The following is a 26,799-nucleotide window of genomic DNA, read 5'->3' on the forward strand; positions in this document are numbered from 1 at the left end:
TTAGTGTTAATTATTCACAATTATTATTTTTGCTTCTGCAAATGAGTAATTACATGCATCCAATTTCAAAGGGTATAATAGCTGTTCTAACAGCAGTAATGGCTGTTGATATGGATGCCAGGTCCACCCTTCGTCACACACCCAGCTTAGTAATGAACCTAAATATAAGTTCTATAAAAAAACTATGGGCAATTTCACTAATTACTCTTAACGAGATATTATGGCGAGTAATTTTGCTTTTCAAGGGAGAAACCTTGATGGCCCATGTTCAAGAAACAGTATGTTCCAGACGATGCCTTTTATTGTCTACCCCGCAAAAAAGGAAAATTTTATACTCTAGGTAAAGTTATATAATTTAGTCCAAGAAAAAAATATTCATATGTGGTTGCGTTTTTAATTTACAGCTCCAAAACATCAAGGAACACCGCTACCGGAAGCCAAGCGAGTTCATTTTTCCTTATCTTTGAGGTTCTCGAAAACGGGAAACCTTATATGGTAATAATCAACGTACATTAAATAATTTTGTCAATGCAAATTCAACCAACAGTGTTAGTGTTTCGCTTGTAATCCTACATTGTAAGTAGCTTAGTCTTAACTATCAAAAACTCAGTTATAATAAAATTCTAGATGGATTCGAATTCTCCTTACGACAAACTCGAGAAAGAGAAGCCGTCGATTTCAAAACCACCGCTTGTAGTACAAAAACCGCTGCATATGAGGCTCCAGAAAATTTGGAGTACTGGAAGTATCAAATTGCCGAAGAAATGTGATGTATCGTTCCCAAAAACTCTTGTGACATCTCATAATCCTGTTGGATGCAATTGGTTTGATGAGAATGGCATCAAGAAAATCAGAAGGTTGGCATAATTATTATCAGTATCTATGTTGAAAGTAACATTTAATTCCTAAGTAATAAAACACAATTAAATAGTCTCGCCAATTGAAGACTACGTTTGATGACGTCATTCTTAAGTGTCTTTGCAACGCATTAATGTCGCTGTAACTGTCATTCTTGTTTAGTTGTTTCTGTCAGATGTCTATTGTTTCTTCAATAAATGGCGGAAGTGATTTTAAATTAAATTATTGTTTTAAAAAATGTGCAAAAATTTCCGTTTTAAGAGTTTTAGATGTGAAAATATTGAATTCCGGTTTGTAATTTGGAGTAAACATTCAAGTAAGAACACAATAGTGATTATGATGCTAAAAATGTGTTTTCAAATTAAACCTCTTCGATTGTATTCAGTTGCTTCTATCTACTTTCATAATTTAATAAAACTCGATTATCAAATTCAGACAAAATATGTCGTAAAACGCTCAGGTGGGGGTGTACGTAACCTTTATAAAACAGCTAAATATTTTAACCCTTTTTTCGCTTTGATAATCAGGCCTGGGTGATTTTTTCTCAATCCCATACATATTTACAAATTTGGTCTTTTCTCAGATTTCCAGCGCCACTTTTTCCAAACACTTATCCTTACTTCTCTTGACTTCCTAGCTATAGTGCTTTATATTAATTTAATTTTTCTATTCGTAAACGTTGTTGTTAATATTCTTCGATTTATTTTTATCTTCGATATTTTACTGTTAGGGCAGATTTCTTGGAAGCTTGTTCCAAGCCACGACCTGTTTCAGACGGCATTTCAGTAGGGAGTCCCACGAAATGTTGCCATTTCATAAGGTATGTAAAGAGAAAATTAATATTTGTGATTTAGTGTTTTATTGCCGTACTGTGCATTAAATTTTTTAAAACAATCTGGAGCTGAACAAAGTGCTCAAAATCACTATTTAAAGCAATAGTACGCGAAGTGCATGTTAGGGGGCAGCACAAGCAGTGAAGTTGATTTTTCGACACACAGATAGCACAACGGTAGATGATGTCAATATTATCTTACCCATGTTCATTATCAGATTCTCAGGTCAAAAAGGTATAGTCAAATTAATATTTCTGTACTCGCTTCGGCGGTACATATACTAAAATTGGAACGATACAGAGAAGATTAGCATGGCCCCTGCGCAAGGATGACACGCAAAATCGTGAAGCGTTCCACATTTTTTTGATATCTTTTCCATGACAACTACACAAAATTGCCCCCCACCCCCTACATTTCCAAACTTCTTTAATATCATAAAGAGCTAACAAGAACCAAATTACTCATACATTTTTATTGCGTTTTATTGCGATTAAATAATTTTCTACCTCTTAGATTGTTTTAACAATAGACGTATAGTCATAAAATTATCAATGAAGCTTATAAACTATAAAATAACATTACCACCGATCCCTTATATTTAGATAAAAACTCTTTCTGTGCTTACATAAAGGTAACCATTGCAAAAATATTTGGTAAATACCTAATGTGACCATCTCTGATGATTCTGCTACAAATGCCTTTACGTAGGTATCATAAAAAAACCTCCATTTCAATCTACAATCCACACACAAAAATGATAAAAAATAATTATGTTATTGTTTGGTACAGTAAGTTTGCTGTGACGGTTTTCAGTTAATGGCTTTCAGTGGAATATTAAAGAATTAATTATATAAAAGTTACAGTAGTTATAAATTCCTTAACCACATAAGGACTAGATCCACACTAACATCTTCCATAAAATAAGAAAATACTTACTTAATGATAATATTGTCATAATATGTGTGTATCGAACGATAAACAGTGCAAAGTTTAGAAACAAAATTCATTGAACTACGAGCTAGTAAATAAATCATAATTCTATATTAATATGCAAAACCAACTTTATACTAAGCTATAAATTACATCAATGTGCCAAGATTGATATTATCTAAGACCTATTTTAACGGCTAAACCAGTGGAAGGCAGAGCTATAATCTAATGAAACCCCAAGAACTTCTTTATAATGTGTACTGATAGAACAACTACTGAATATGTTTGACATAGACAATACAACCATAACATAGACCTCCATAACAAAGACTCTCGAAATATAACCCCTATACTGACTTCATCGAGCAACCTTAGCGTCATTCCTCGATCGCTCTTCCAACTTAGGTGTGAATCACCTTCAAATTTATTAATAATTTTCATAAACTGATATGTAACAATAATTCATCTCTAATAAAACGTAACGAGACCAGAAAATTCTGGAACATCCTAGCAGTGCTGCTGCGTGAGTAGATTGACCAGTTTGAATACTCTCCACCAAGCCACTAGCGGGGGGGTGGTCGCCTGCTCTGCAGATGACCCGCCGGTGGTCCTTGCGGGAGATTGAGGGAGGGCGGAGTCGGATCCTTTGATAGATGAGTCTTTTTGGCCATTGCCATTAGTTAGGGCTGGAGAAGTCATTTTGGTCTGAAAGTATGAAAAAAATTGGTTTTAGGTTTAACAGTAGGATATGGTCCTGAAGATACAGTGACGGTCTTTTAGAAAGGTCTAATTATATTTTTAACTCGTTTATAGATGCGGACACAGGTTGTTGATAAAAAAAACTCTCTTATATTTTTTCATGGCTGAGTTTTATTGAGTATTTTTCTGAATATGTGTCAACTTGGGTTCAAAACAGCGCATTAATCGTCATTTCCTCGTACAAATTTGCGTCAACGCAAAAAAAGGAAATTAATACAATTACGGCTGAAAGCAACAGAATAGCATTGTTGTTATTATTTTCGTCACTTGGAACTGGGTCAAAGAGAAGTATTAGGTTTCAGTGGGCGTACTTCATGCATATGTAATTTCGTATTTTTACGTACTTGTAGCTTGTTATCAAAATCGAAACATTCACTATATTTATTAAAGTTTGAATAGTAAACTGTCCAACGATTCAATATTTACCACCATTACCTATCAGTGTTACTTTCCTGTTACTCACCCCATTTAATTACATGTTCTTATTCAATTTTCTTCGGTCGTATTAGATTTTTCATGAGCGCCCCTCTGATATTTTCCTGCCGTAAAACATTTTGTACTTCAGAGAATTGTACAGGTGTAATTGTGATTACATCATCGGCTATATTGATTAGCAATATTGGATTAACCCATGGACCTCGAGGTTAAAAATAAGCGAATTGGTGACATCATGGAGCAAGTTTGAATGGAGATATATGCTATACACAATGAGTGCATCACATGTTGCTTTGTAGGATTCTATACGAGGATTTTTGATGTGCTGTGGCTTAATTATTAAGTCTAACTACATTTAACTTTGGGAAGTTGAGAAAAAACTCTTATACATTATATATGCGATTCCAAATTTAACCATGTCTTGATGTTATTGTTATAACGGGTCTTCTAGTTATTAAAAATTACTAAATCTTTGCCCAATTTTGATCTGAATTATAAATTCTTTTTCCGGATTTTTAAAAAGATTTTAGAATACTTAAAACACTTTAGGAACACTTCCGAATGATCCCTCAAATTCAACTTTGCAAAATATTGCAGACTGTTTAGAACAGATTTGTTTAGAGAATTTTTCTAGTGCTTTGTCCTTGCCAAAACAGATTCTAGGAATCTAATAGTATTCTTCACTATTTTTTCCATTTTTCAATCTTTTAAAACTCCTATGCACTCCGGTTATATCCATTGACATGTACATACATTCGAAGCAAATTTACATGAGAAAACTGCTGATGGATGTTAAGGATTTCAAAACTTTATTACATCGTAGTTAAATAATTGAGCAACCAATATTCTTTGACATTTCATTTACGATTTCTTTATCCACTCTTTGGTATAATAACAAAATCGGGTATGCACCCAGTGATATCTAACATTAAGTCTATATATTAACACAACAAGTTTTCACCTTTTCTCTTCAGTATATTTAGGCCTAGACAAAAAAAATGAAAGTAATTCGGTGCCTTTTGGTATTTAGGAATACTGTTTACTCTCTATATTTGAAAGATAATCATAACTACATTTGTTTATTCAGAGAAGAACCGTAAACATGCGGTGTCACAACTTGGACATAAAAAGCCATAAACACACCTTCACGTAATCGTTTATTTTACTAGTTTAATTTTGGGTGTAACCTAATTTTTACAGCATAATTTAAACTAAAAAATGTTGTTTGTCGCCCACATTTGATGATATGTTCTACTTTTCCGTGAGTACATAGTAGCTCTCGACTATGCCATTGTTTCTTTCTCCATCAAGCTGCAGATTTCATTGTTTGAAAATGATGCTAAGGGATTGCTCAACATGAAATTCATTGCTGATAAATGTTTAGTTTGGAAGATACAATTTTTCAAAATTTTCCGTTTTTAAGACATTTTCAAAGTGACATTTTTTGAACGGCTCTTTTGGTAGTAACAATTTTTCCAAATTTTTAATTTTTAGAAAGTTTTCAAAGTATTTCTTTCGTTGTTGAATAAAATGTTGAGTATTGTTTTTGTGATACAAAAAATAATTTTATAGCTTCTTGTGCTTGTTCTTTGAAATTTTCGCCCTACTGATTGGAGTTTTATTTTAAAACGAAACTACCGTTAATTAAAAAATTGTGAGTGATTGATTTTTTAAGCTCATTAGACTGATAGCTTTTCTGAAAAAGCCTTTCCTTAAAACTTTAATGATCAAAATGTAAAAATAGTTTTTTTTCAAAGTAAAAGTCATTACGGGGTACGAGGGAAAAAGTACAAAAAATTGTTTTAAAAATACGTTTAAGGCCGATTGTTTATTTTTTCACCCACAAGTAGGGGTTGTTAGAGCGGTAGCGTTGCACGCCATTTTCAGTTGAAGTTAACTAGGAACAACATTCAACCTTCAGGTTGGGGGTTGATTTGAAGTAAACAATTGGTGTTTGACTTTACTACCTAATTACAATTTTATTACAATTTATGATGTGGTAATTACGCTAACTGGGATTTTTCAGTATTGACCTCTTGTTCAAACATAGGCAACAAAATGTTATCCATGCTTTCTGAGTAAGAGGCCACACATCGGTTTTTATTAAGTAAAATGTATCCATTATCTCGGATTTTACGTTCTTTTGATAATGGTTCATTAGTAACGATGCAAGCATCGTTCCATTTAATTATGTGATCATTATCAAAGGCGTGCTGGCATATATTCGAGCTATGAAATTCTCTATTCTTCATGTAATTTTGATGTTTTTAATTATCTTTTTTCAAGGTCTGAAGGTTTCTCCTCTCTAAATTAGGTACAATGATCAAACATCAGTCATATCAGCCCTTTGGAACAGTGATATGATCCACGTCATTCCTCAGCAATTGAAATGAGGAATTTTCAGAGGGTTTCGCATATTTTGCATATTCACAATCTATACACCAGTTTTGTTATTTTTTTCATTTTTTCCAATGTGCGCAACTCTACCATCAACCCCTATTTGTGTGCGAGGCGTTATCACCAAACAAAATAGGAAAAAAACTTATTTCTTGCCGTTAAGATAATTAATAATTCGTAGCCAGAGATAATTGATTTCTATTATAGACAAACCAGGATATAACATTTAGTCATTTCGTAGTAGGCATCTGGAAATGTTAGTCTGCTATCTATAAGTATAATGCGGTATTTACATCCTTCATCTCTGTTATTTATTAGGTAATAAAATAATCAATAAACCTGCATAACTAACGTTGCAATAATCAAAAATGTAGGACAAGCTATGTTATGAGCAAATTAGATGTGCATACAACATATATAAGAATAATTTTTAAAAGAAGAAAATGCCTACTTATTAAAAACTCTAATCGACGAAAAGAACTGCATAAGCCACTTACCTAAATGGTCACTCGTTATCTGCACGACTCTCTCTCTGTCACCAAATTGTCGAAATGCCTTGAACAAATTATACGAAAAGTGCGTTCGATATGGCTTACAGTTCTATGGTTGTAATGCACCGGACTATGTAGTTGGCACTGACCCACTGACTACCACACAAACTGGGCAATAGATCCTGCAGAAATGACTCGAGTCGTGTACTTGGACAGACGTAGTCGTTCGATAATAGCAGGGGGCGCCACTTTGGGAGAGGAAATTTTTTACTTAGTCTAAATTTGAAAAAAATAATCATTTTCTAATTTCTTTATGAGCTATGTATGTGAAATTAGCTCGAGAATTGATGGTTCTTTAATTCGAACATTTGAATAGGTTCTATTGAGCTTCCATGCAAATTAGAATAGAAGAAGAAATATAGCTTTAAACCGGTGCAGAAAATTTATTACATAATAAGTGCCAGTTAGTGCCGGTTATAGATGGATAGCACTTTGCATATTTTAAAATGGGGCAATTATTCATAATAGTAAAGCTCCCACTTTAGTCCGAATTGAGAGGCTTTACACGAGATTTTTTTCGAAAATCTTAAATTATGTGGACTCATAGTTTGTAGTTGCGATTTTATTCTTTTACCTGGTTCATTACCAGAGAAGCAACAATTAACACTCTTAAGCAATTTTATGCTCGTTATTTCATGTATGTCTTCATAATATGCCATCGTACACAATTATTTTCATTGGATAATGATAAGTGTAAATGGAGTCAAGGTTTATCTTTATGTTATAGAAACTAGAACAATACTCTTTTTACCCCAAAAAATAGGAAAATAAAAAAAACGATTTATAGTCAATTCTATGGTTCATGTCTTCCATCTCCATTTTTTTTTATGGGTCACAGAACCTATTACCAAATAATTGGTTCCTTTATGATGTGCTGATAGTCTTCTGTGTTCCCTGAAAGCTGCTTAGTTCCGTTCAATTTTCCAATGAATCCCAATAAGCTTTTATCTAAATCTTAAAGCTTCATCTGAAGCCTGCACGATATCTCATCACATCTGCTCGGAAGCTCGTGCTTTGAATGAAATAAAGCTTTTTATCTCATAGATATCACATTAAAAACTGACGTATTACGTTAATAAAAATAGGTCAATCCTTTTTCGATTTGAATGCTTCTTTGAACGTGGTAAAAATATCTAAAGTAGAAGAATTAAGCATTGAAAAGTTTTACTTGAGATATAACGGTTGTTATGCAAAGTTGAGCCTCAAAGCTGGACGCAGTCGTCCTTAAAAACGACCTTCGCCTTGTAACCCTGACCTGGCCTGAAGCCCCAAGGGGTCCAAATTTCAGAATGGGCGATTTTCCTCGTCAAAATGCGCCAGCGCTGAAATTTGGGACGTTTCCGCATGGGAGAGACACCAGGCAACTAGGTTTTCCTTTATCCTATATATTTCCTTTATAATTGAATCTGATTCATATTTATATCTTTTTTACAAACCGACTCTATCTTTCTTGAATTACGCAGAAATGCATAATAATATCTAGAAAAATCCAGCTTTGTTTAATTTGTTATTAAAGGATATAGAATGATTCAAAATGTGATCAACCCTTCAAAAAGTTTTTAATACATGTTAAAGTTTACTCAAAATACGGCATAAACTAAATTAATTCAGAATCATAATTTATCTGTTATTAACTCTAACATCAATCTATTTTCGATAGAAAAGAATCTGAGAAAAATCTATGTATTTCATCATACGATGGCAATTGGCTTGCAGTTAGAGTTGACAGTACCTTCATAATTTGGCCCTAAATGTGGATGATTTTTCATTCTCTATGTCCTTTCTAACAGCGAAAAGATGAGATGCTCTCTGCTGCCATCTATTAATGGGATTACGAAAGTTGCAATATACATTTATAAAGATTCAAAGATGTATTTCCGCAGTATATACACATTACCAAAGATGGCGCAACCTATTTTCAAGACTGCTTCATTTTTCTTTTTACCGTGATGAGCCTACTACTGATAGAAAGATGGCCTGAAGATAATACAATAATTTTATTATGAAAGTTTTCCGCCTTAATTAATTCGCAAATATATTTTAACGAAATTTGGCGGACTTTCTAAATGAAACTGAATTCAAAATTTAACCCAGGATGGAGATATTTTTAACTTAAGTCTAACTTATACAACTAGCCCTAAGGCTGGGGTTTTCCAACTCCTGATAACTTTCGCTGCAAAATAAGTTTTTCAGTAACCCAAATTGACTCACACAGACATTTTCAGTAATTTTGTAGCAATTCTAAAAGAAAATCGAAATTTTGAGGGAAAGTTTCGGACTGACCTGAAGAGAAAAGTTGAGTAAATTGAATTGTAAAGAAAATTGAAAGAAAAGTAACTTGAATTGACCTCAATTAGACAATTCAGTAATTTTGGAATAACCTGAAAGTAATTCATATTGAGCCATCAGGATATTATCAGTAATTTGGGAATTACCTGAGTAGAAACTTCAGATAATCTTGAAGAAACCCTAAGATCGTGAAATGGTGCAGGAACTCTAACTTGGTCTATTACATTTTAACGTGTAAAATATAACAGCTTTTGTTCTGCACACCAGTTGACATTGCTAGCAGTACCAATAACACCGGGTGCAGCCTGATCTCACCCTGGGGCGACATTTCCTCCAAGTCTAAGATAATGGTACCGGGTACCCGTCGATGATCGCAGACTCCACACCACGGCCAGTTTGCGCAGACCATTCGCGTAGGTACCGTATTGCGATCGCAAAAGTGAGAGTACCAATGGTACCGGCGCGAGATAACGTGTGAGATATCTGTGCGCCCTGATAATCGCCCGATTACGTAAAGAGTGGTCACTACTACTTCTCGGTACCACCGGTGCTTTAATAAAGTAACTCTGACGGATTTATGGTGTTGCATATTGTGCGTGGTAGTACTAAAATTTATTGTTGGACTGGTTCCTCTTCAGTTTCAAAGACGTAGTTTATCGTCACTTGGAGAATGTGCTTTCACTTGAAGGAATAATTGATCATGCAGAACTGAGTTCCTCAGTTATTGAAATCAATGAAAAAAAGCTTGCATGATCACTATATATTATGCAGTGTCTTATTGGCAAGTAATACGGAATTAAGTTTCAAAGTAGTACCCAGTTCGTAGCAAGTGAGCTGCTCATTATTTTGCTCTTAAATGTAGTGGGTAATCGAAAATGCGATAGATTTTTTACCTGAATTTTAATCTAAGTAGTTCAAGTTATTTTCTAGTTTTCTGTACTTTCCCATTAAACAGGTTGTTTCTCATAAGTTCCTTATTGGAATGCCAAAAATGCTTCCTTATTGATTTCAATGAGGGATCCCGGAAAACGTCATTATTGTCCGCATTAATAAAGAAATGCCTAGAATTCCTGCAGAAATTTTCTCAGAACAAATTGATGGATAAGGCATTAAAGTTATAAAAAAAGACATGACTATGGTGCTTCAAAATGTGGTAAACAATGCTCCGAGGAGACCCATTACTCGTCAACACTCCCTGGATGGATCGATGGAACCACCAAAAGTACCAGTGAGGCGAAGGCGGTTCCTGTCAACAAGCAGAGCTCACAATACGTTAAGGTAACCTAACTTTGATTCAAACAAATGCAGCAGATCATCTAAATTGCAAAATTCTCCGAAATGGAGTGGCGACCCACTCGATGGTCTTAGTTGGTAGATGCTAATGGTTGGTTAATTAGAATAATTGGCGACATAATCGGTTGGGTCGCCAATTTGTCGAGCAAAACGGTAGGAAGCAAGGTTGATAAAGAATATTCATTCTATGGTTAAAAATGCCTTATATGGGTGGGGTCTATTAAATGGGGTGAGTAAGCGGCAATGGGAAAAGCCAAAAAAATTAATTTAAAAATTAGAAAAAGTTATTTAAGAGCAGCATATTTCTACAAATGTTTGTGAAAAGGAGAAATCCAATAATTTCTGAATAACTCAAACTGCAATGGACAGAAAAATCCCAACGATCCAGATTGTAATGAATAGAAAAAAGTAATTTTGCGAGGTATTTAATCCAACCTGACCTCATCGCACTCTTTTTAGTAATATTGGAGTAACTCGAATGAATAAATTCAAGTAACCTGTTAGGTTTAAGTTTCTTGGATATCATAGTTAATTATATTCTCTACTCTGATTGCCTTTACGTTTATGAACACACCACAATAATTAATCATGGACGTTACTCAATCTGCGTGCATAATGGTTTTTAACAAGGTTCCTAACATGTGCACGATGCCAATTTTATTTTTAGGATTTGCGAGCAAGTAACAAGTACTCTACTGAAGTGGGTCAACAAGATTTGATTTTTTCGGTACCACATAATGACTAAGAATTCGATATTTGGTGTTCAGTGAAAGCTTTGGCTAAATGGGTATAAGGACGATATGTATCTCCGATAAGCCAATTTATAACCTTAGCCAATGACACGGAAGCTGGTTAATGGAGGAACAGATTTCGATTAGGTATCATTTAAACCGTCATCAACAGAATTATGGCCACTCATACATAACGGGCTTCATCCCAAAACTAGAATTAAAACACATCAAGACAATGCTAATTTTTAAGATTATTAACTCCCTTTTGAGGCTCTTCTGACCCACATTTCAATCACGATAAAAGTACGGTGTTCTTTGAAGCACATATATGAATATTTCAGCGCATTTCGGACCCATTGAACATATAATTGGCATTCTTAAGGAGTATTCTTATCGAGATGCGTCGGAAGAAAGGAAATATTCGCGAATGAACAAGACAGATTAGGTATTACCGTTAACTGGAAATTGGACAACTGTTGATGCAGGTTTTATGCATATTTTAGCTTTGCGTTTGCGTAGGCAGACGCACCAGCCTTTGCGATAAAACGACAAAATAAAACAACCAGATGGAAGACGTAAATTCAAGAAATGTTTTCCCATATCCACGTGTTTTGGCGATAAATAGTCCTTGAGCATGGCGGCCATTTCGGAGACTTTGGGGCCCCTATTGCACCGGTTTTCGCACGTAAACAACTTCCATTTTGTAAATTACAGTCAGGCATTTTGTCCCAATTTTACAAACAGAATCTCTTATTTTTTTAACATAAATCACAGTTTAGAGATGCAAAATAGGGAAAAATGCTTTGGAAACTGTGGGAAATTATTGGAAAATTACAGTTTTCCAATAATTTTCCGCATTTTCTAAAGCCTTCCATTATTGAGTATCCAATAAGAGAACATATTGAAAATGGACTCTATAAGGGTTGTAAAAGCAACGGAGTATCGGACGCAATTTTGAGGTAATAACCAACAGTGAAATGGACGTATATCCTTGATTCGGATACCATCTGGTAATTCTGAGTCAGGCAGTTAATAAGACCCATTATTTGCTGTACAGACCCACTTACCCCTAGATACGCCACTGATTACATGAAACCTACCACATGTTATCATCAATTCTACTGCCGATAAGTTAGATTAAACCAAGAGAAATGACCCAGCGCGCACAATGCGGCATCATTCCGCAAGCCTACACAAGAACATTAAGGAATCCAGTTGCTCCATCATTTTTCCATCTAGAGACCATTAGGGGCACTACAAGGTAAAAATCCGGGACTGGAATCAAAAGGATAAAGAGGGAAGCTGACAGGCAACTAATATCCGTGCCGCGAAAACGCCACATTTACAAATGACACTCCATAAATTAGAATGCAGGAAGCGGCCATTCAGCAACCACGATGCTAAAGTATTAAATACCATCACCATCTTGATGTAGCTGATGGTAATGGTATTAGTTGTCCGCTACAAGAATTATGGTCGAGCCCAAGGTATATTGTCGAATCTATTGGGTCCACAGATAAAATTATTGTATACACATAAGTAGAGGTAGAAAATCAGTAAATGAAATTGTGTCTCTTGGCGAAGTTGAGACCAGGGATTGGAAAAAATGTGCCGGCACATGACAGGCTGATTTCGGAGATGCTGCAAGAGCACAGACCTGCCCCCAATAGAGCACCATACACGAAGAGGCTTAGCATCACTAGGAGAATGAGCAACCATTTCACTATCACCCATCTGTACTTCCAAAGCTTGTATTTCCACGATTTGGTTCTAAAATTGCTCTCCAGAAGGTTTAAACCCATGAGAATGAAATCTTACCTTTGGCAAGCCCTTAAACCATCGCAAAGCTTACTCTCAGCGCTATTAATTTGCCCCTTCAACAACTTTATAATTGGACACTTGATGTGCCTAATTTCATCTGCCAGTTTTTGGTTATTCGGCTGCTCTTTTAAACCTTCACATTGAGGATGGCAACTGGGGCTTAACCCGAACATGAACCTCAGCACTACTTTGTTATGTAATAAAAATCTTGTAAAATAATGACATTTACTTCAAAGTGACGTTGGTTATTGATATCTGTTAATTGATCATCAACTAACTGATGAAAAATATCGAACAAAATCGAGGAGAGAAACTTTCGTATTTGTCTGAAAAAGGCGGCACTCAACTTCTCGCTCTCAACTGGCAGTAAAGTGGGTGTTGCTCAGGCCTTGTTACGACGGTAATAACTATCAAGTCTCGTGTTTGTTCAACGTCGAAGAAGAGAAAAAATGGACATAGTTTAATGGGCAGTTTCGAGCCCATGTGGTTCCGTTAGGCTATCGCTGAGATGGTTGATTCGCGTCAATAAGAATCTTCTGGAATGTTGAATGTTAGCTTGAGGAGATAACCCAGTATGTTTTGTTGAGAATTTTTATGCCCAACAAAACAATTCTTTAGAATTTAGAAACTTCTGACTGGTTCCGGAAATATTTGGAAAAATCCGATTTTTGCTAAAATAGTTTTTTCCCAGAATTTATATGAAGGTAATCCTTAACTTTGAAGTGTAAGTTAACGTGATAGCAACTGTCTGGAATCAAGATATTCGAAAACATACAAATAAATGTAATCTAAAAATTGAAAGTTTTCTGGAATACACCATCGTAGAGCATTAATTTTATTCACCACTCTGTCAAGAATTATTTATAGAATTATAGTCATTTCAATAAATACATTTGAAATTAATATTCGAACAACTTTTAGCAAATAAACATCAATTATAAATTACATATAATATCTAATTGATATCCGTTTAAACATGAGGGACACCATGCAAGCATACTTTCACCGTATATTCCTCCCCATATTCAACATTCAACCAGAGTACGTCATTGTCTATTCTCAGTTCCAATAATTCCATATATATATATACTCTCGTTAACTGTGGCGTGAAACTCGCTTTTTACTAATGTTATGAAATCGGCTATTCATTCACACAAGTCATAATTGGCCACTCTCAGTAATTAAAATTGCTGTGCAGCGACTGCCTTAAGTGGTCACTTTTACCATTTATCCAGCAAACCATGGAAAAAAACTAATACATATTAACAGATTTGCAATAATTGTATACGGTCGTACGTGGCTTATGAACGGAGTTCTTTATTATTCGTTGCAAGGCAATCCGGTTGGTTTTTTTGCCTGTAATTGATCGACATTGTAGTCGCTTTTGTTTTAATCCCTTACAAAGCACAAGATTCAAAAGAAATTCTGTTATGTATTAGTTATACAAGACTATCGCGTGAAGTACTAAAGTTTTTGCTTTGGGTGGAAAAAACGTTCAAAGTGCTTCTATGTGAGAACCAATTCCGCTTTGCAATTGAAATGGTTGATATGATAAATGCACGGTATTACGGCTATGATTATGGTATGTATGCATATGAACCTCGGTGGCATACATTCTCCTTGTTAAGTGGGGCAGAAAATAGATACCTACATGACTCGTGTAATTTGCTAAATTCTAGTTCCAAAGCTTCAACAAAGTGATGCCCGGACTTGATTTTGTTAGCTAAGGGCCCTTTTAGCGATAAATTGAGTTAATCTAGCCTTTAGCACTCCAGCTCAAAAGGTCGTAAAAGGAGTAGAAAAAGGTCAGAAGGCTTTCATTTTGAGCGCTCTAAATCTGCTTTTTAATAAACGTGGAAATTACGGGGCAAATTGATTTTGCCGTATACTTCATCGAAGTTACGCTAAGACCATTAGGGCTGCCGAAGTGAAATAAAATTATTTTTTATAGTTAATAAATGAAAAATATCGAACTTTATTAAGAGGCACCATGTATTGGTAATTTTTCTTAAATCTCAACTTTACACTTAATATTAATTATCTTGCAACAATGCCTTGGCTAGATGCTTAACTTAAACTAACAGTTTTTTAGCAGTGCATAAATGCAAATCCTTGACACCCACTATCCTAAGCATTTTCTCAATACCGAAGAAAACATTTTTTACGAAGCACCAAGCTTTAACTTTTACTGGCGTAGAAATCTGAAATGGAATATTTCCCAAGTGGCGGAAAGAATTTTTTTAATATTAAGGTTCTATTAAGATTGATTGCTACACGTGGTCAAATAGAAAGTTACATATGCCCTTTTTATTTAAGTAATATACAGGGTTTTGAAAAAATAGGTGGTTAAAATTATGTACATCCGGAGCACATAGATACTTAATTAAATATTAGAATGATTTTGCATATGTGGTTTAAAATTTGATCCACCGCCACCCTGATGATTAAAAAATGGTGATCCATTTTATCGATCATGGCCGCTACAAGAGTTAAACCAATATACCCTCAAATGAGAAAAGTTACCAGCGTCCGTTTATTACGCCTCAAATTTGTATTTTTTAATTATTAAATAAGTAACTACATATTGAGTTCTTGAACCACATATTTGCCTAACATCACTGCTTGAGACTCTATTACTCTTATCAACTATTATGACTCCATTAAGCTTCAATTGTACTCCTCAAGACACAATTTTCAAGTAACCTCAGCTTGTAAAGTAAATGAATAGGAAATTAAACCTTTTTCTAGACAGATCACTAAACTGTTTTTTTTTTATTAACCCCCTTACTGAGGGGAAAAGACACTGAACCAAGAATAGCAATGATTTTCTGAAATTCAGTTATCTATTTGTTAATTTAATCCAACCTCAGTAATCCTAGAGTGATTTATACGCATTAATCGTGTTAACCGTTCATTTGAGTATTTAATAAAATTGTCCTGGATTCTATTAACACACGACCCGTAAACCCCCAAAGCCCCAACACTTAACCTAAATGAGGGCTACGCTCCCCTGGGGGAGTCTTCTGATTTATTGTTCCGGAACGAGGATGGATGGGGAGATAAGGGCAATATTTCCTGAGGCGGCTGCAGCGCGAATTTTCCCTCAAATAGGGTTAAGTGGCTTTTTATTGCGGTAATATTTAGAGTTTTAATTACCTTAATTAACCCAAAAATCGAGTTTATTATAGCTGGAAATATAGGGTCACATGTGTCATTATGGAATGTCGGATCCCACTCCTGCCCTAAAATCATTCTCACATTTGCCGTTAATTCCAAAGATACCTGAAAATCCATTTTACTTGGAAATTGAATTGCGTAGAAACTGAGCTTCATCGAAATGCCAATTAGTAATTCCAGGGATGGATGAGCATTCGTCGCTTTATTGCCCGGGCTGACACACTCCTACCGCCCTTTGAGCCGTGAAATCAAGGGTAGGTCATGTTTTTCTGATATAGTCATCTCTCTCTCTTTCTATCTCTCCGTTTCGTTGTTGATCCGCAAAAGTGTCTTTATTTGATGAGGACATAGTGTACAGTTCCAGGTAGGATAATTCGTGCAGTGGTTTGAATATTTGAAGAATTTTTATAAAAAGGTTGTTTATATTTTTATTATTCATTTTATCTGTCACAATCTCAATTTTAATTCGAGATGATGGGTTGTTAGATGAAGTATAAATGAGTTTTGTTCTTGTAATACAAGAGGGGGAATTTTGACCTTGATTTAAACGTCAAAATGTGTTTTTATACACATTTCTGAATAAATTTTGATGACTGTCCAAGGTTTCAGATCATTTCCGAGTAACTGTAAGGCAATTTTACTTGTATTTATCCACAACTATAAGAACTAAAGCCATAAAACTACATGAAAATAACACAATTTTCCAAGTAAACAAATCGTTGATTGATCCCACTGTTTCGCCGCAGTTTCGCGCCTCCCAACTTGTAGATCTAGGAGTCATGCGACGCCGATTACCGCCGACCAGCTGAGCGCCTGCATCAGTCGATTTGCCGCTATCGTGGGTGGCTGGGACGCGATTCGTACATCTTCGACGTTCGTTCGTCTGGGTTCGCACGGAATGCTTTGATTTTTTTTTGTTTTCTATCAAAATTCCATAATGGCGCATTATTATGATTAATGCTAGTTCGTTGCTAATGAGTGTACGCAGGTTTTAGTTTAAATTACTGAAGATATAGTTGGATTTGCCTGTTGAATTGTATAATGTGATCGGTTTTGGGGCTCTAGGGTTTAAGTTCCAACAGGGATACGCTCACACGATGTTGAAAATTCAAATGCTGGAGCAACTGGTGACTAACGAAAGCAATGGGTGAGCAGTTTAATAAGTATTTTGCATATTGTGCTTCTTGAAGTGTTTCTTCCTAGTTTGAAATGTTTTTTTGTATTTAACTGCTTCAGTAAATTTGAAAAATATCATACTATTTCTATCAGCTATAAAAGACATTCTTATTAGGTACATATGTTGAATGATTGTGAAGTTCCTTTTCTCGTGTTTTTCTAAAACAGTTGAATAACAGGTTAATAATGGCACGTGTGTGACTCATTATTTACCTAGCCACCTAGTCGGCGATAATGTGGTCATCACCCCATCGTTGTTTTAATTTTTGTTGTCATGAAAATTAATGTCAAATGAAGCGTCGTCTTTGATGTTTATGATTCAAAATGCTTTGTTTTTTTGTATTTCGGGTTTAATGTATGTCTAAAGTTGTCGAAAACTGAAACGTCGGAATCCAAATGTGGCATCGCCACCTTGTAGAAGAGGAAAAGTTGCAATGATGGAAGTGTCAACAATTTTGAATTTCTTCGCCAAAAATGCTGAGGAAAAGTAAAAACGTCTTTCCAAAATTTCAGTTCCTTTTAACACCTCCAAAAGTTATAGGATTTTTTAAAATAATATATTCTTGATTGCTCAACTTTGCCCCAATTTCACCGACTTCCTATGTTTTATGGTTCCCAAGATCCCCATAGTTGAGCCTAAAAGTGGACATCCTATATAGGGTTTTCCATTTCAAATAAGAAAATAGATTTCACTTCTAATGAAGTTGGAAATGACAGTCAGGCATCCATATACACAATTTGGTACAAGCTGTTTTCTCAGTTTTTTAATGCAACTAATCACTTTGCCACTCAGTGTAGTATCTATCTTCCAAACAATTGTGATTTACTATAGTCACAACATTGTATCGTCACATTTCATAATGATTTCAGTTAACAGCTCGTTAGGCATTGGGATAATTCGAAATAATACCAGCTAAACCATTACCGATAATAATTTACTTTGGATTAATGTTTGATAAGCCACTCAAAAAGATCCTTGCAGTTTCATTCATGGAAGTATCCCGAACAGGCTCCTTATAACAGATTACCAAAAATCAATATTGTCAATCTCGATCGTCGATCGTGTGGTTGTCTTACTTGGTCAATGTACCCAACAGAGTATAAACGATAAACACATGACCGATGTTCACTTAGTTTTGTTCCCAGTAAATCAATCTTGGAAATGCGCATTACTTTCAGTGAATTATCTAACACCAAAACGATGCAAACACACCGCCTGAAGTATATAATAAATTAAAATAAAACTTCGTAAATATTACAAATAATGTCATTGAGATCTTCTAGAAATCTAGTTATACGGGTTTACGGTGCTGCTGTATTAAGGAAACAATGATATATGACACTTATGACATCGTTTACCACATCACCTGTTCTTTCAATTATGTGAGAATTGAAACGTTGCGTGTCCCCTTTTTTACGTTTAGATATGTGAAAAATTTCATTATTTTGATTACATAGATACATTCACATGCATAGTGCCTTATTGTCGGGATATAACGTAAATCGCTTTCCACTGATACCAATTTTGGTATACAGGTAGAACTAAAAGAGCTTTCGTTACTTTTCAAATGGGTGTCTTGCATACTTATTATTACATGACGCGTTAGTTTTTCTAATTAAGATTTCGGTAGGAAAGGTTTCTTCAATGTTATGCGCCAGTACTTGATGTGTTCAAAATTCATGGTTCTTTCGTGGTGCACTCAAAGTGAATGCAACACGAGGGGTTCAGGATTGAGCTTGGGGGGCTATTAACAGGATATATATGGCGAACAGTGTCATTGCGACACTTGATACGGCATATCCGTTTAATATGAGCAAATTGTGACCAATTTAAATTAATAAATGGCATGCAGAAAAGTTGCGAGACCCGAATGGTTATCAAGTGTATTGTTTGTAAGCCCTAGTTTACACTAATAAGAAACATAATTGGAAACCACATTAATGCTTCATAAAAAACCGATAATATTTCCACTGGAGTGCGGCGACCGCAGGTAAAAGACAGAGGCAAAAGAGCCCCTGAAGTCGCAACAATACCATATTTGCGATGAAAATGAGTATATGTGTGTTTTGATGGAATTAACAGCTGTGTGTTAAAATTGAATGTCCGTAAAAGCCTCCAAATCTATATAAACATTTTCGTAAGCAAACAGTCTCAAGTTTGTATGTGTGGAATTGCATTTAGCTGCGGCTTTGTCTCCCTATCAGCTATCGAATAACAAACAAATATATCCTTGAAGACATTTTTGTATCTTATCGCGACCTTCTAGGAAGTGTTGATGTCGATATATCTTTGATTAGAAATGATGGAAAATTGAGTAAATGTGTGAATTAGTAAACGAGAGCAATCAGTAATTACACTGGTACATGGATTATAGATGCTTTTAAATTCGCAAAACTGGGTGAGGTTGCGTATGTACTATCTATAGAAATGGTGAACTTTGGTGCAAACAGTGCGACGATATTTCCTTTGATTTTAGCTCCGGCTTTCAAGTGCCTCTGCATTTCGATAAACACCGATTTCCTTTTATGCTTAACATTGTTTTTCTTGTTATTTGAAATACTAAGACATGTTAGGAAGACAGCATTGTTGCTATACACTTATCATGGCACTTTAAACTGTAGTTGAGTGATGAGAAGTTCAACATCTTCATTATTTAGTGTATCAATATTGTTTTGACACACCTTAAAATCTTCAGACTTATTTATCATATGCTCATTTTCAAAGTGAAATCGTCTGATTATGGGTTAGAAGAGAGTAAATTTATCTGAAATTGTGTTAATGATCCCATTCATTCGCATCACTAATTAAAGCTTAATTATTATCAACTTATAATTTTTATTATTTAGAGGTTGCGCTAAGTAAGCTGTTTTCTGTTTGAATGGTTATTTGATGCGAAGATACAAATTTCGCGCTATACGCCAGTTGTCCTTTGTGCAGTGAATGATCCTATAAAAGATAATTAGAATTTCATTTATTGAGAAAAAGTGCATATTTTGCCACTCTCCTTTAGAGATGTAGCTGACTGAGAAAGTTCATAACTGCAGAGTGTTCGTATAATAATTTTTTCTGTATTTCCTAAGGAATTTGTGCATCAGTGTATAATAATCTAATTTTCGATTTATCAATGCGATCTTATATTTTGTGTTTCATCAAAATCAACTCAATCAAATCAATAAATATTAGGGAATTTGTCAACACTGAAACTCGGTCAGCTAACAAGTTGCATCCCAGCCTGTCTCCAGCTTTAGATCATTTGTTTGTTTCTTTTACCCATAAACCTTCAAACATAGATTGACAATTCCCTAACATGTTTCTCGTTACATATAAAGTTTCTTAGACATATCCTGTTCGTTGCTGTTTACCAATAAAGTTAATCAAAGCTCCTAAAACAATTACCCATTTGTTGAGTAACATTGAAAAACCACACATTATGCTTAGATTTTCCAGCTTTTAAAGGCAGGTCAAAGACCTCTGATGTCGGTCTATTTTCAAATAGAAAAAGATTCTGTTCTAATTAAACGGTTTTTAATGGCAGGCCTCGAATCTGGCATGTCTGCAGGCCATGCACATACGCACGCCATACTGAATCACGAAGCTTTTCAAACATTTCATCAAAAATCAAGCATTTTTTACATAAAACAGTGAACCAATGTCTTTGAACTGTGAGGAATTAACAGGTACGAAAAGAAAGCCATCATTATCGTCATCAAGCAATAACCCAATAGCACCTTATTTACCCAACGACATTTCCTGAATACCAAACAAAGTTAAACAATGCAGAACAATAAATCTAGTGGTACCATTAAATCTACACCCAACAATTTTTAAATAAGCTCGCGTCCTCTCATTGTAACACATTTGTTAAGGCTTTCGTGATCCGACTCCGATCATTACAAGGGAATTTTGCAAATGCTAACATGGCTTAATGATGCCAATGTTGTCGGATGTAATGCTCCGAAAAAATGATTTAAATGATAGTTCCCATGGCTGCTATCTGCCAAAAAAAAAAAAATATGACAACACAGACTCCACAGCAGGTCTTTAAATCGGCATTCTGGGTGTAGATGGGTACTGTTAGTCTTTACTGACCCACTTTTGGGTCTTCAGTGCCGTGGGTACTATAATTGCTGTAAACAAGCTGTGTTTGGTTGAGTTTGCCGCCAAACCTTTATGAATATGGATATATATATATAACACAGTTAATGATCTATATTGAGTTTTCAAAGAGCGTATCTTAAAGCATGAGCTTCCATGTCACGAATTAAAGGAAAGAGGGATGGAACCCACATACATTCACGTGGGACACGTGGGTAATCCCCGTAGGTTTCTTTGTTGACAGATGTTCGTTAATTAAAGCATGTATAAAGTTTTAATGAAATTTGCCAAGTGTCTTTTGGATTGTGGATTAGTATCTAAAACTAGGGTGAGGCAGGGACCGGCAAAACAATTTTGTTTCTTTCAGTACACGTGGGTTACTTTTATTAAACTCAGATTTCCTTTGGGGGTTTCTCAGTTCAAGGTAGCGATTTTTTTAGATAATTTGCTGCTTTTCGCCTTTGACCTCTCACATCCGATGTAATAACGTGAATACAATGTGAGTAAGTAGAAAGTAGCTGTCTATCATATTTACAGCCTAGAACAAAAATTTGGATATTCAATTCAGCATTAAATGTTTCGACTTGTGGTAATATTTGTGTTAGAAATCGAATTAGAAATTATCAATATGGTGGCTTAACATTAGCTAGACATTCTTATCCTAAAAATGACATTAAAAACTGATAAATATCTGGTTTACAATAAAGTTAGCCAATAAATAAGTTCATAATATTTTGCATTCACCATCGTGACCAGAAAAGAATCTTTATTACAGATGAAATATTGTTAAAAAATTATCTTACTTATCCAATATGTATGTTGAATTAAGATTTTTGCATTTAGAGTTTAGGTAAAGTAGGTCAAGCCCCAACTCAGCAGGATGGAGAGCAGAAACGGTAGAAGAGTATTTTATTAAATTTACCCCCAACTACAGCTAATTCCCCATATATTCTGCAACTTCTCTCTAATGTATGTCATTTGCAATTACATGCAGAAATCCAATACAGGGCTCATTATACAAGCATGCATTCCTACCGCAAATTCATACTCCTCGTCTGATTTATAAGATCGATTTCCGGCCACATACTGCTAGGGAGAATCGCTTAATGACAGCCTACAAATTGGAAGCTGTTTGAGATTGATGCACCGAATTTGCCTCACACTTGAGTCCCGGGTTTGAGTTAGGGGGAGCGACAAAGCTTAATTGCAAACCTTAAGAAGGGATCAGAGTTTAATTGGCTTACTTTGAATGCTATCAGAGAGGGGTTAGGACCCCTTTTGTTACTAAATAAATTCGATTTATAATACAGTTGCAGATGCAGATACTGTCCGAAGTTAAACTATCTGATTGACATCTCTGTTACGTGAAAAAGGGTAGCCGTGTTTGTGTTCGTTGTGTAACTTAATAGAAGTCGTCGGGCGGATCGAATGTTTGAGTGACATTTATGTAAATTCGAGTCGTTCTAAAGAATGTTAGACCCAAATTTCTTAATTGATTGGTTACGAATGTGTCCCTCGGGAGCTCGGAAGCTTTTTATTCAGCGATGAAATTTCATCCGAGCACTGCAGTCATTTAACCCCAAGTTAAAAGTGCTACAAAGTAAACTGCTGTATGAAAATTTAATTGCGTCATTAGGTCTTGGAGCTAACTACCCAAGAGACGTCTTGAACTTCCACGTAACTTTTACAGGTTAAATGTGCTCTCAAAGCTCTCGACTCGCATCTCATTAACCAGGATTTTTCTCAGAAGTTTGCTTGGAGAAAAAAGTCGTTGCCGATGGGCGAAAGCAGATGTTCTGCTTAATAACGCGCATCGACACCTATTAGTTTTACGTCTTATGTTTGCCCAATGAGCCCCTTCTTGCTAACAAGCGAATAAGACACAACTGACAAGTGGTCGTTCGGCCTTTTTGCCCCTGCGAGCCATTTTAAAAACGATAAAAACCCAAGGAGCCGCAATTTATTAACAACTTAAGGCCAGAACGGTCATTAAGTTATAGACATGCCGCTCGGACAGATGTTGCCCTGTGACAGATATGGCAGAAGAACAGGCTAATCGACGTAATTGGATAAACGAAAGTGGATGCACTCATGTCGATGTTTAAAATTCTTATGGGAATTTGTGCTATATAGGATGTGGCCCTTTTCACTGGAAGAGGTTTGTACTTTTTGTGACGTACGAAAATTCAAGTTGGTATATGCGGGTGTAGGTGTAGTATCAACCAATTTCTTCAGGTCAAAATTGAGGTACCCAGTGGCTTTTCTTCAATAAAATTTAAATTCATATTTGCAAATCACGAAACTTAACTAAAAATTGTTATTATTTAATTTCCCGTTCCTCTTAGAGGCGTCGCGGTTGCGGATATTTAAATCGAATTTAATATTTTTTGATTAATTGAAGCGATTTGAAATTTCTTGAATTAAAATCGATGAGTAATGGAAATCTTTAAAAATAAATTCATAAGTTTCATCGTCAACAATAACTGGGTACTACAGCGAACCCAAACTGACCCTATTTCCTCCCTTGCATCTGTCATCAATCCTATACTTCATTTCATACCCTTTTCGGAACTTACTAGACAGGAATATATTAACAGTTACAAATAACTATAATGCCAGCTGGCTCTAACTTAAGGAAGTGTGCTATTCTGGACCGGAAAACTTATTGTTACCTTCTGTAGCAAATAACGATACTTTGCTATTAAGGGTCATTGAACAAGGCTTTGCGCTTATTAGATACACTAATAAAATTCACGATCATTTTAATATTGGGCCCAAAAATTTAATAAAACCTGAAAATTATTTTTAACGACACTTCAGCAACCTTGTTTTGAACCTTCTAAGAGTGACGCAGTATTGGAATTTTCAAACTTTGATGTTCAGTTTTTTTATGTTCATTGGCATTAAACGAATTTTATTAGGGTGTTAAGAGTTTTTGCTAAAAATAACTTCAAAGAAGGTGTTTCATCGCAGAAGATTAAATTTAATCCTGTAAGCAGGGACGCATTTGAGGAAAGCAATTGATTCAAATGTGCAACATTTCTTTTTTAAAATACTGTAAAGTATTAAAGAACTCTTTTAAGGTGCGTCAACCGTTATATTAGTTAGTTTCCTCGTTATAATGTATGCGTAAAGCGGACAAGCCATTTGAGACCCAGCAATTAGGCAGAGCTTTACGTCAGGAGCATCAAAAGACAGGCGGGACGACTACTTTAAGATACAATCTTGGCTTTTCAGGCTTTTGAATTGCCACTATTTTAATCATTGTAAAAACAGTCTTTGACTGGCAATTTTTTTTGCGTTGCATTTTGAAAAAAGTATCAGATTTCGTTATTCAGGAAGAGGATTGTGACAAGAATAGGACACTCCATCAATGTCAACCGAAACTTATCACCTTTGCCGACGACATATTCAAATGGATGTAATCCCTTTTTTGTGTGCGAGGATTACCAGACCTTTATCATTTCCAACTTTATTAATGAGACATAAAAAACCTGTGACAGTGATGGAATGATTGGAGGGCACAAGCTGCATAATACCATCATCAAATTTTAGCACCATTTTAGCCACTGAAAAAATTACTCCCAGAGATGCAAATAATATGCAAATTGAGTGCCACCACTGTGCTTTCGAGTGCCATAGGAAACCTCCTGCTTTGTTACTTACTTTAAAATTCAATGAAAGTTGGAAATACCCGGTAAAAGTTTTTCTCGAGCCGCAAGAGCAACAAAGAGGAATTAACATGCGCGCTTCTCTGGATTTTAGCTGGAAGTAACTTTAATAACAGAGAATTTGTTCCTTTTTTGGAATGGACTTTAAAAAGGTTACAGTTTTAATTTAGCCGGAGGTAACCTTTCTGTCTTGAGGGAATTAGGGAATTCGTGTCATTTGCAAGGGGAAGCTCCATGAAATTTATTTCCGTTTCTATTGGGGGTGCTGTTAGAACTGAAAGTCATTCGGACCATAATATGTTAGTTTGCAATGAAATCTCCCTCTCTGTTCCTTCTAGGCAAAACTTCAAAAGACGAAGAAATTTAGGAAGACAATTCAAACAAGTTACGTAGTATCACCCTTCGTCTAAGCCGCATAGATCAACAAGCAAAAAACAAGATTACCTTTTCCTGGGGGCGGCCTTATTGCACTTCTTTCTTATTCATTGATTTTAAGTAGGTTAGCTGTTACAAGAGGTTTCGCATTGTTATACACCCGCGCAGACGAGTGAATTTATTTACGTACAGAAGTGTTTTGATTGGCGCTGCCTCGTTATTCTTATCCCGCATGCATCGTATCTCGTCAATATTCTTTGTGTGTCCCGATTTTTATATTTTATACTTAGACGGTAATAAAAAATCCTTCTTCATATTTCCTCACAGTTGTGCAATTCCACATAATGCAATTAGTGTCATTGTGTAGGGGGGTAGATACCACGCATCTGAAAACATGCAAGTCACACAAATTACTACAATATAGCAACATTAACAATTTTTACTGCACGGGTTAATTCGATTATCATTGTGTATGTCCGAATGTCCGAGTAAAACCTGGATTGAGTTTAATACACAATCGAGCTTAATTTCTTTATCTTTTTATCCCATTAATTATCAGCCCCATTCACAATCGAGCACGCTTCAAGGATGGCAACGCGGCCTAACCCCAATGGCACAAAAACCGATTTTTGATTTGCATACCAACGCATCTGTTAATAGAGAATATCCCCCTTTTTTAGGGGTAGGCCGTGTTTAGTTTCATTTATCAGTGGTCAAAGAGTTTATATGAGGGAAAAAAGTGACACCCCCTTAATTTGCTGCTGTGTGACAATTCTGAACGCATTGTTCCAAAGTAAACGAATTACTTTAACTAGGTTACAAAAGTAAGATGAAATGAGGAATTCTGTTGTCTCTGTTATCTCTATATCTTTATTCTCGTTATCTGCTGGGTGAGACAATTAGGAAAAAAAGATAAATGACAATACTGGGAGAGTACATATATGGATCTACTAGACCATTAAAACATGCATCAAGGGCGGTTGTGCTCTGTCATATTTTGATGAAACCGTTTCTGATCTAAATCGTTAGATGTCCGGCTTTCGGTCATCCCCTATTGTCATCTATTTTGCCCTTAGTCAATGATTTGATGGGTGCGCCCTTCGAGGGACGCATGTTTGCGTGAAAAGGTGTCGACGAGTTTTTGTTTGAGTTTAAACATGGACTTTTCAATTTTTTATTTAATAGCAAGCCATGAAATAGAGACTTTGGAGAATTGGAATGTGCTTGTACAGAAGATTCTCCGGGTAGAAGACCATCCGGAATCCTTCCAAACAAAGATCAATTTTTCTATATCTTCTGGGAATTCTGAAGCTTTCTATCGTCCTGCGATCAGGACTTATTCTCAATGAGTCTTGAAATTATAAAGGCATTTTTTTACCTCTTCTTCCGTTGATATTCAGGACTTTC

The 26,799-nt window shown here is 35.5% G+C and overlaps 1 protein-coding gene, 1 long non-coding RNA gene and 1 other non-coding gene across 4 annotated transcripts in view; 2 read left to right on the top strand and 1 right to left on the bottom strand.

The window, feature by feature from the left end:
• The first annotated feature begins 1,947 nt into the window (after positions 1-1,947).
• LOC136415351 (U6 spliceosomal RNA) lies at positions 1,948-2,054 on the top strand. Its single transcript, XR_010752606.1, has one exon. It is a non-coding gene; the product is annotated as a U6 spliceosomal RNA (small nuclear RNA).
• Positions 2,055-2,159: 105 nt separating this feature from the next.
• On the bottom strand, positions 2,160-7,201 carry LOC136411176 (uncharacterized). The gene is made up of 2 exons (XR_010752303.1): positions 6,710-7,201; positions 2,160-3,326 (listed from the first exon to the last, which is right to left on the bottom strand). It is a non-coding gene; the product is annotated as an uncharacterized lncRNA (long non-coding RNA).
• Positions 7,202-9,441: 2,240 nt separating this feature from the next.
• Positions 9,442-26,799, top strand: part of RapGAP1 (Rap GTPase activating protein 1) — an 85,177-nt gene continuing 67,819 nt past the window's right edge. The window contains exon 1 of one of the 2 annotated variants that reach the window (XM_066392086.1): positions 9,442-10,330. In XM_066392086.1, coding sequence (XP_066248183.1) covers positions 10,182-10,330 — 149 coding nt within the window. In that variant the 5' untranslated portion in view covers positions 9,442-10,181. Of the gene's footprint in view, positions 10,331-16,887; positions 17,222-26,799 lie in introns of those variants that run through there. The other variant, XM_066392101.1, reaches the window with a different exon arrangement.

This window comes from Euwallacea similis, chromosome 1 (genome assembly GCF_039881205.1).
Source record: "Euwallacea similis isolate ESF13 chromosome 1, ESF131.1, whole genome shotgun sequence".
Taxonomy (NCBI): Eukaryota; Metazoa; Arthropoda; class Insecta; order Coleoptera; family Curculionidae; genus Euwallacea; species Euwallacea similis.